Source organism: Haemaphysalis longicornis, unplaced genomic scaffold (genome assembly GCF_048455015.1).
Source record: "Haemaphysalis longicornis isolate Haplotype H1 unplaced genomic scaffold, Haemaphysalis longicornis Haplotype H1 scaffold_2, whole genome shotgun sequence".
NCBI lineage: Eukaryota > Metazoa > Arthropoda > Arachnida > Ixodida > Ixodidae > Haemaphysalis > Haemaphysalis longicornis.
In genome coordinates, this window is record NW_027526295.1 from 62,409,695 (window position 1) to 62,419,534 (window position 9,840).

Below are 9,840 nucleotides of genomic sequence, written 5' to 3' on the forward strand. Positions count from 1 at the left end.
GCCATTAAGAGGCAAAAGATATCGTCCCAGTCGCCGGCTGCCCTGTTCTCAGGACAACGGCGTGGTTTTCACGTGGACGAGGCCTCATTTATAACGCAAACGTGGCACTGCGTCTTCGGCGAAGAACTTGTATGACCACCAGCCAACACGGCTGTACACACAGGCATCATCAGTAAAATTAACGAGATTCGGTGGCATTGTGTCGCCTAAACAATGATAAATAGCCAAAATTTATTTCCAGCGACACTTAAGTGCACGCCTGGGTTCATTACCTATTGTATTGCCGCTGTTTAATGGGTCATTGCAAATGGCTTCAGGGAGGTGGAATAAATCTTTACTGAACGAGTGCTGTTGCTAAGCGCCCGCCCGGCAGGGGGTGTCCCTAGTCAGGGATGCAGCTTTAGAAAGCAATAAAAAAGCACCGAGGCTATAAAGCAACATGATTTCGTAAAACTGTGAGACACAATGAAGCTTCGAGGCAGCTCGTTTTGCCTCTGTCTTGCCCTGTTGTCGGGTTTCATCGAGACCTCTAATGTTCAAAAATTCGACGTCTGTGACGAAAAGACCGGTGAGGGACTACTTACGTAAAAAATGTGCAGAAATTCATAGAATTGTCCACTAATGCATAGCCTTGTTATTCCGCTCGCCTTGAGTGCGAGTTCTTTACAGCCAACTTTTGTTACTTTTTTTAATCCTGTCCGACCAATTATCTCTATTTACGCTATTATGACGATTACAGGTGGAACTTTGGTGATGTCTGCATTCTTGTGTAAACGCAGGGCGTTACATGCTTCTCGCTGTGGGGGTACTCGGCAAAGAACGCTACGAATTAATACGTTTCGTTCAAATGATGGATATTGCATTTACCGAGTCAACTAATATGTTGTGAGTGAAAGGCGCAAGTAGACTACCACGTTATTGCCTTTTCGGCCTGTTATTAGTAGTTAGAGTTTCCGACCCTCAGTATAGAATGCCCCATAGAAAGTGCTCCCTGCTTTTGCCAGGGGCAAGTAGGGCGGGGTCTCCAAAAAGTGCCCGTTTAATCGCACCCTAAAGCTCCTTCTTAATACCCACCTAATCGCGGCGTGCCCTAAGACCTGGCCAATCAGCACGCCACAATAGCGTTATTTTTGGAGGCGCTGGATAACCCCCTACGCGTTCCACTGGATTGGTAATTCAGGGTACCTAGTCTTGTTTGGAGCTCGGATACAATTTTGACTTAAAAATGCTACATGGTAAAGTTCCATATTTGAATAAATTTCGTGATATATGGTTGAAGTAGGCTAGCAAGAAAGAAGGACGTTGCCTTATTTGTTTTGTCCTGTTCTTGGCTAGTAGCGGTCATTATTAATATTTGCATACAGTCAGGACCCCCCGTGGCTGAATAGATCGATTCTAAATCAACAGAAAACCTCCGAGGACCGTGGCTTGGGCCCTTCAATGCAAAAGAGTCAGCGTCCTTCTTTGGTTCTTGCACTTGTGAACTTTTTGTACGCTGTGTGTTTCCGAATTTAGTGATTGAATTGGCGCTAGTCGCTTTTAGCATGGCATCTACGCATACAGTAACACGTTGGTGGTAGTCACGTTTGATCTCTGATTAGCTCTGCACACGTGAATTCTTCAAATCAGCATGAAGATTACAACCAGAAAGTGACAAACACGAGCGCTTGCAAAAAACGGGGAAAGTTCTATTGGAAAAATTATACACCGATAAAATCTCAATACTTAAGCTCACGTCGGTGCGAGGACGTGAAGACACATCGCAAAAAAAAAACAAACACTGGCAGTTTTCTCCTGCTAGCCTTCTTTCAGCCTGCGTCCGATTGAACCGGCCATAGCATCCACCGTCACAAACTTCGTCTGGACGAGAATGTTGGCTAGCCTTCCATGCAAACCGTGCTACGAGAAAAAAAAAGTATGATGTAGTCACTGCAGTTTGAAGCTCAACCTAGAGACGTGGAAGACGCTGGAAGCTGAATGAAAATTTGCCTACAGCCGCACCTGGAAAACCCTGCACTGTCTCCTTGGTGCGAAGCACAGGAGAGCAGGTGAACAGCAAGGAGCGACAACGTTTCATCTTGTATTGCCGCACAATGTACTGTCACACAGGAGTGGAAGACGGTGTATGAACCACTGGGATGTGGTGTAAAACATGGATAATGCCGATTTGAAGCTACTTCTTGCGGACAATCGAGGAGATATCACTGTAGCAGCCACAGAACACTGCGAAACGAGGACCGACCATGTGAGTGGGGTAAACCTCTGTGCTTTTTCAAAAGAAACCCGGGCCATCACCACCAACGTGAAACCTGCTGAGCAGCAAAGCATGCAGTGTATAAGTGTATTTAGAAACTGTAAGTCTTTTTTTGTGCCACACGGTACCCGCTGATATACACGAAATCGCAATTACACAGACGGAGAAGTGAAATTCGCCACCGAGAACTGGAAAGATTAAAGTTAAAGCGAGTACAGAGCGAAATAGAAGCCAGCAATCAAGCGCGAACGAAAACATTTTGTTGGCGATTAAGATACTCCCTAATGCGATATTTGGGCGCAGCAGCAGTGCGCCGAGGCAGCACCCACCCGTGGGTTCTCTCGACGGCAGCGATGATGAGCCTCTGCGTCGGCGGCGCGAAGTGCGTCTCAGGAAGGGACCGCAAGCTGTGTCTTAAACGAACGCACATCATAGTCACGCGCACACCCCCCTGACGTTTCCGCCAAGCGTTGCGCCAGCGTGCGCCTCGTGCGGGTGATGATGATGATGATGATTGCTAGTGGTCTCCCCTTTGAAGCGGGGTGATGACATGTCATCACCCCGCTCTAGCCTCAAAAAGCATAGCACTGCCCTGGGAATTATCGTAGAAATTTTCCTTTCTGATGTTCAATTTCTCAGCCCTGTACATCTCTAACGACGTTTTACCTTCCATTTTTTTCCCTCCATTTATTCGTTTCAATCTGCCTTGCCCCTTTTTTGGTTACCTTGGCTGTTTTGGATTCTCCACTGTTCTTTCCGCATTTCATCGTTAGCCTTCTAGTCTTTCTTAACCACTGCGTGTCCACGCTTTTCAAGTATAGGTACCTAAAAACCTTAGCTGCCACCTTCGTTGATCCATTGCCTTCAACCTCATCTCAAAGCATATTTTACTCTGAGCTTCTCTAACTTCAAACGACGCCCAGCCCATATCTCCCTGAACTGCTTCGTTAGTTGTTTTTCCATGCGCGCCTAAGGCCAAACGTCCTACCGTTCTCTGGTTTACTTCAAGGCCTGATGAAACGTCTTATTTTAAACAGAGTACAGCATTCGCAAACGTTAGACCCGGAACCATTACTCCTTTCCACATTCCTCATACTACATCATATTTGTTATACCCCAGCAGAGCTCTGTGCTTTATTATAGCTGCGTTTCGCTTTCCCTTAACCTTAAGTTGCTCCTCGTGAGTTCTTAAGTAGTTATCCCCTTCGTTTATCCACACTCCTAAATATTTATATTCCTTCACTCTAGGTAATTCGATAAACACTACATCAGTGGTAGCGTCATTGAAAACCATTATTCCTGATTTTTCTGCACTGAAATCTAACCCGAGGTCGGTGGCTTCCTGGCCTCTAATATTTATTAGCCGCTGCATATCGCATTGGTTATCAGCTAAAAGAACAATGTCGTCTGCGTATAACATTCCCGGAATATGCTGTTGTACCACTTCGCCTTGCGGCATATGGGCTAGGCTAAACCCTACTTGACTTTCTTCCAGTTTCTTTTTTAACCCTGCCATGTAAAGCATGAACAGTATTGGGCTCAAAGGGCATCCCTGTTTCAGTCCCCGATGGATGTTGACCTGCTGGGCGCATTTCTGTCCTTCCCATGTAAGGTGCACTCTATTGTCTTACTGAGGGCAACAAGCGAGGGCTCTGGAGGATTACTCGCCTGGTATGAAAGCGTTCACCCTGACGAGCGAGATACTGAAGGTACCAGTTGCGGTTCCTCGACCTAGACTTGACTTCCGGCGTGTGCCAAGTGTGTTGGGAATAGGCTACCAGAACGTAAAAAGGTATTGTGCCGCTCAGCTCAGCCAACCCGGAAGCGATAAAACGTGGCATAGCCCTGGCAGCTATACAGAACAAATGAAAAGTAACAGGATACAAATGCAAAATATATTTTCCGCGCATTATGACAGAAAGCCAGGAAAGCCAAGTGAACAGAGCTAGGTCGCAAGGTACCCAGTTCCTTTCTTCCGCAGCTCTACAGAACACGTTTCAAAACGGGTGAACGCTGACATGTCAACAAAACGGTCTCAAGAGAAAGATATGTTCTGCCTCAGCGTCACCGCCTGCGGGTTCGGTGTTTCACAGCTCTTCAAGGTCATCGCTGATAAGGAAGACGTACGGACGGTTTTTTCAGCACCCAAGAACCAATTGTCATGCAGAAAACGTCTCTCTCTTGTACGCATGGGTATCTTTGCGGGCGTTTATGTATGTATGTATGTATGTATGTATGTATGTATGTATGTATGTATGTATGTATGTATGTATGTATGTATGTATGTATGTATGTATGTATGTATGTATGTATGTATGTATGTATGCATGCATGCATGCATGTATGTATGTATGTATGTATGTATGTATGTATGTATGTATGTATGTATGTATGTATGTATGTATGTATGTATGTATGTATGTATGTATGTATGTATGTATGTATGTATACATGCGTGTACGTATTGTGAGCGCGTATGTCGCGTCACCACGGCCTGGACATCAACAACACTTCCAGGGACTTGTTCATACAGTCTTGCCAATCTCCCGTCTTCCCTGCTCGCCTCAACATTATAATTCGCATTAAGATTACCCAATCCTCGCCCCTCGTGCATCATCATCATCGCTGTCGGTACGGTGTTGGGAACCATTCGATCGCCGAATAAATGTCCCGGTTCAACCGTTGCTCAAGGGCCTTACAAGTGGTGCAAGAGATCCACAATCCCGTCTGCCGGACTGTTGCAGCTGGTGCCGTGTCCGTCTATGCATTTCCGAACGGTTGGCACAGATCTATACTGGCCTCTTCCTTGCACGGCTGCAGGATATCGGTGGATTGCGACAGCAGTTGACCACATAACACGTTATGCAGGAACGGCGCCAATTCGCTCTGGCGGGGCAGCAGAGGTCGCAGACTTCTTGCGCGCAATACTCTTGCGCCATGGGGCCCTTCGTGTTCTTCTGAGTGATCGCGGCAGAGTTTTTCTCTCCAGTATTCTTGAAGACGTTCTTCGTGCTTCGAACACAGTACACAAAACCACTTCCTCCTCCCACCCGCAAACGAACGGCCTCACTGAAATATTTCACCGGACACTCTCGCATATGCTTTCTATGTACATTCGACCTGATCACAGCAACTGGGACCCAATTCTTTCATTTGTTACGTTTGCTTATATTTCGGCAGTTCAACGGATTACCGGCTACTCTCTATATTTCTTCATATTCGGCCGCGACCCATCGTTCATTCTGGACACCACATTTTCATCGGTTCCCGTGTCGACCTCAAGCCCCTCCTCAGAACAGTTGCTCTCCCGTGTCAACTATTGCCTTCGAGTGGATCGTCTGCCGACTGAAGCCAGCCAGCACGACCGCAAAGACCGCTACGACATCAGCCACCGTACTGTTCGGTTCTGCCCTGGGGACGAAGTTTTACTTTCGACGCCCAGTCAAAGACCAGGACTATGTAAAAAATTTCTTCACTGTTTCACAGACCCGTACACAGAACTTGTGGAAACATCCCCTGTCAACTATCGTGTCATGCCTAGTCAAGCTCCCTTGGACCGTTGCTACCGTGCACAGAAATCGTGCACGTGCCACAGCTGAAGCCTTTTGTGCGCCGTACTTCATGAACATTGGTGGTCAGGCGCCCGCCTTCACTCGCAGGGGAAATTATTGTGAGCCCGTATGTCGCGTCACCACGGCCTGGACATCTACGACACTTCCAGAGACTTGTTCATACACTCTGGGCAATCTCCCGCATCCCCTCCTCCCCGTAACATCATCATTCTCACTCATCATCATCATCACCATAATCATCATCATCATCATCATCCTATCTACGCCCACTGCAGGGCAAAGGCCTCTCCCATCATTCTCCAATTACCTCGGTCCTGTGCCAACTGTGACCAATTTATCCCCGCAAACTTCTTAATCTCATCTGCCCATCTAACTTTCTGCCGCCCCCTGCAACGCTTGCCTTCTCGAGGGATCCACTCTGTTACCCTTAATGACCAGCGGTTATCTTGCCTTCGCATTACATGCCCTGCCCACGTCCATTTTTTCTTCTCAATCTCTACTAATATGTCCTTAACACGTGTTTGTTCCCTGACCCACTCCGCTCTCTTCTTGTCCCTTAATGTTACGCCTATCATTTTACGCTCCATTGCCCGCTGAGTCGTTCTCAATTTAAGTTGAACCCTCTTAGTGAGCCTCCAAGTTTCTGCCGCGTAGGTGAGTACCGGTAAGATGCAGCTGTCATACACTTCCTTCTTCAGCGACAATGGTAGGCTGCTATTCATTATCTGAGAATGCCTGCCATATGCACCCCACGCCATTCTGATACTTCTAATTATCTCTGCCTCATGGTTGGAATCTGGGGTCGCAACTTGGCCTAAGTAGATATATTCGCTTACGACTTCCACTGCCTCGCCACCTATCTCAAATCGCTGTGCTGTCCTGAGGTTATTCATCATTACTTTACTTTTCTGCATATTAATTTTCAGGCCCACAGTTCTACTCTGTTCGTCCAGTGCGGAAAGCATGCTTTGCAATTCGTCCCCCGAGTTACTCAGCAAGGCAATGTCATCAGCAAATCTGAGGTTACTGAGGTATTCTCCATTAACCCTTACTCCCACCTGTTCCCAATCCAACGTTCTGAATACTTCTTGTAAACATGCTGTGAATAACATTGGAGAGATTGTGTCTCCTTGTGTGACACCCTTCCTTATAGGTATTTTACTCCTCTCCTTATGGAGGATGATGGTAGCGGTGGACCCATTGTAGATATCCTCTAGTATTCTTACATAATGCTCATCTACCCCCTGGTTCCGTAATGCCTAAATGACTGCTAGGGTTTCGACCGAGTCAAATGCTTTCTCATAATCTATGAATGCTATATATAGGGGTTCAGTATACTCAGCGCACTTCTCTATCACCTGATTGATCGTGTGAATATGGTGCATTGTTGAATAACGTTTACGGAACCCTGCTTGCTCTTTAGGTTGACTGTAATCTAAGGTTGCAGAAATTCTGTTAGCGATTACCTTGGTACGTACCTTGTAGACGCGTGACAGTAAGCTGATCGGCCTGTAATTTTTCAAGTGCTTCATGTCGCCTTTCTTATGGATTAGGATGATGTTCGCCTTCTTCCAAGATTCCGGTACCGTTGCGGTCATTAGGCATTGCGTATACAGGTTTGCCAGTTTTTCAAGTACAATTTCTCCGCCATCCTTCAAGAGGTCTGCTGTTATCTGATCCTCACCAGGTGCTTTGCCCCCTTTCATTTCTTTCAAAGCCTTCCTTACTTCTTCGGTCGTTACTGGTGGGATGTCTATCTCCTCTGAGCTACTGTCTCGTTCTGCATTATCCTGGATGTTCCGGCTACTGTACAGATCCCTGTAGAGCTCCTCGGCCACTGTGACTATTTTATCCCTATTTGTGATGACATTGCCTTGCTTATCTTTAGGTGCATACGTCTGATTTTTCCCCACGCCAAGACGCCTCTTCACAGCTTTCAGGCTACCTCCGTTCTTTACAGCGTATTCGATCCTCTCCATATTATACTTCCGTATGTCAGCTGTCTTACGCTTATTGATCAACTTCGAAAGCTCCACTAGTTCTATTCTGTCAGCTGCGGTAGAGATTGTCATGGTTTGCCGTTTCCTAATTAGGTCTTTCGTCTCCTGTGAACGTTTGCCACTATCCTGTCTAGCCATAGTGCCCGCGACTTCTACTGCACACTCCGTGATAATACGTGTAAGGTTGTCGCTGGCCTGTGTCGTAAGCTCGGCTTCCTCGTTAACAGCTGAATATCGGTTCTGCAGCGCTATCCTGAATTCTACTTTACGTCTTACTGTTAGCTCATTTATCGGCTTCTTTCGTACTAGCTTGTTGCGGTCCCTCCCGAAATCTAGCCTAATTCGAGATCTTACCATACGGTGGTCACTGCACCTTACCCTTCCGAGTACTTCCACATCCTGCACGACGCCAGGGTTATCGCATAACATGAGGTCTATTTCATTTTTATGCTCCCCATTCGGGCTCCTCCAGGTCCACTTCCGACTCTCCCGTTTACACAAGAAGGTATTCATTATGCGTAGGTTATTCCGTTCTGCAAACTGAACTAGTAGGTCCCCCCTGCTATTTTTACAGCCCAGACCATAGTTCCCAACTGCCTTGTCTCCAGCCTGATTCTTGCCTACTTTAGCATTGAAGTCCCCCATAACTACGGTAAACAGTGTTTTCACTTTAGCCATTGCCGATTCCACATCTTCACAGAAGCGTTCCACTACTTGGTCGTCGTGGCTGGATGTGGGCGCGTAGCCCTGCACCACCTTGAGCTTGTACCTCTTATTGAGCCTGATTACGAGACATGCTGCCCTTTCGTTAATGCTATAGTATTCTTCTATGTTGCCAGCTATGCTTTTATTGACTAGAAATCCCACTCCCAGTTCTCTTCTTTCCTCTAGACCACGGTAACATAGGACGTGTCCATTTTTCAGCACCGTAAAGCCTTCGCCTGCCCTCCTAACCTCGCTAAGCCCTATTTTATCCCATAATGCCCTCTAATTCCTCGAACAACACCTCCAGACTTGCTTCGCTAGATAAGGTTCGCGCGTTAAACGTTGCCAGGTTCAGATTCCATTGGTGGGCTGTCCGGATCCAGGCATTCTTAGCACCCTCTGCTGCGTCACAGGTCTGACCGCCGCCGTGGTCAGTTGCTTCGCAGCCGCTGGGGACTGAGGGCCGTGAGTTAATTGGCGTATTCATGGGAGGTTGTGGCCGTTACTTCACCAGGGTGACCAATCCTGCTCTGGTGAGGGAGTGCATTACCGGCAATGGTCGCCGGGGTCAGGCCGCACCCCAAGCCCCTTTGTGCAATTCCATCAATACGCGGATTTTTTTTAATCCGGTAGGAATTATCCGGCACCGGGATTCGAACCACAGTCCTTCTGCACGCGAGGCGTATTCTCTACCTCTACACCATCGCTGCATTTCCCTCCAGGGAAATGCAGCGATGGAAGAGAAATCATTGTTATTAACATTACCCAATCCTCGTCCCTCGTGCATCATTATCATCGCTCTCGGTACGGTGTTCGGAACCCACTGGATCGCCCAATAAACGTCCCGGTTCACCCGATGCTCAAGGGCCTTACAGAATGTAAGGCCCTTCACACATAATACACACATAAACAACATGTACATGTTGTTTATGTGTGTATGTATGAATTCATGTCTGTATGCATGCATATATGTATGTAAGCATGTGCGTATGCGTATGTATGCATGTGCGTATGTATGTATGTATGTATGTATGTATGTATGTATGTATGTATGTATGTATGTATGTATGTATGTATGTATGTATGTATGTGCGTATGTATGTATGTATGTATGTATGTATGTATGTGTGTTTGTGTATGTAGGTATGTATGTATGCATGCATGTATGTATGTATGTGTGTTTGTGCATGTAGGTATGTATGTATGTATGCATGTATGCATGTATGTATGTATGTATATATATGTATGTATGTATGTGTGTATGTATGCATGCATGTATGTATGTATGTATGTATGTATGTATGTATGT

General features: G+C 46.6%; 1 protein-coding gene across 1 annotated transcript in view; it reads left to right on the forward strand.

Moving 5' to 3' along the window:
• The first annotated feature begins 430 nt into the window (after window positions 1–430).
• The window catches only part of LOC144167136 (uncharacterized), a 32,411-nt gene continuing 23,001 nt past the window's right edge, over window positions 431–9,840 (forward strand). The window contains exon 1 of the mRNA XM_077696506.1: window positions 431–568. Coding sequence (XP_077552632.1) covers window positions 466–568 — 103 coding nt within the window. The 5' untranslated portion in view covers window positions 431–465. The remainder of the gene's footprint in view (window positions 569–9,840) is intronic.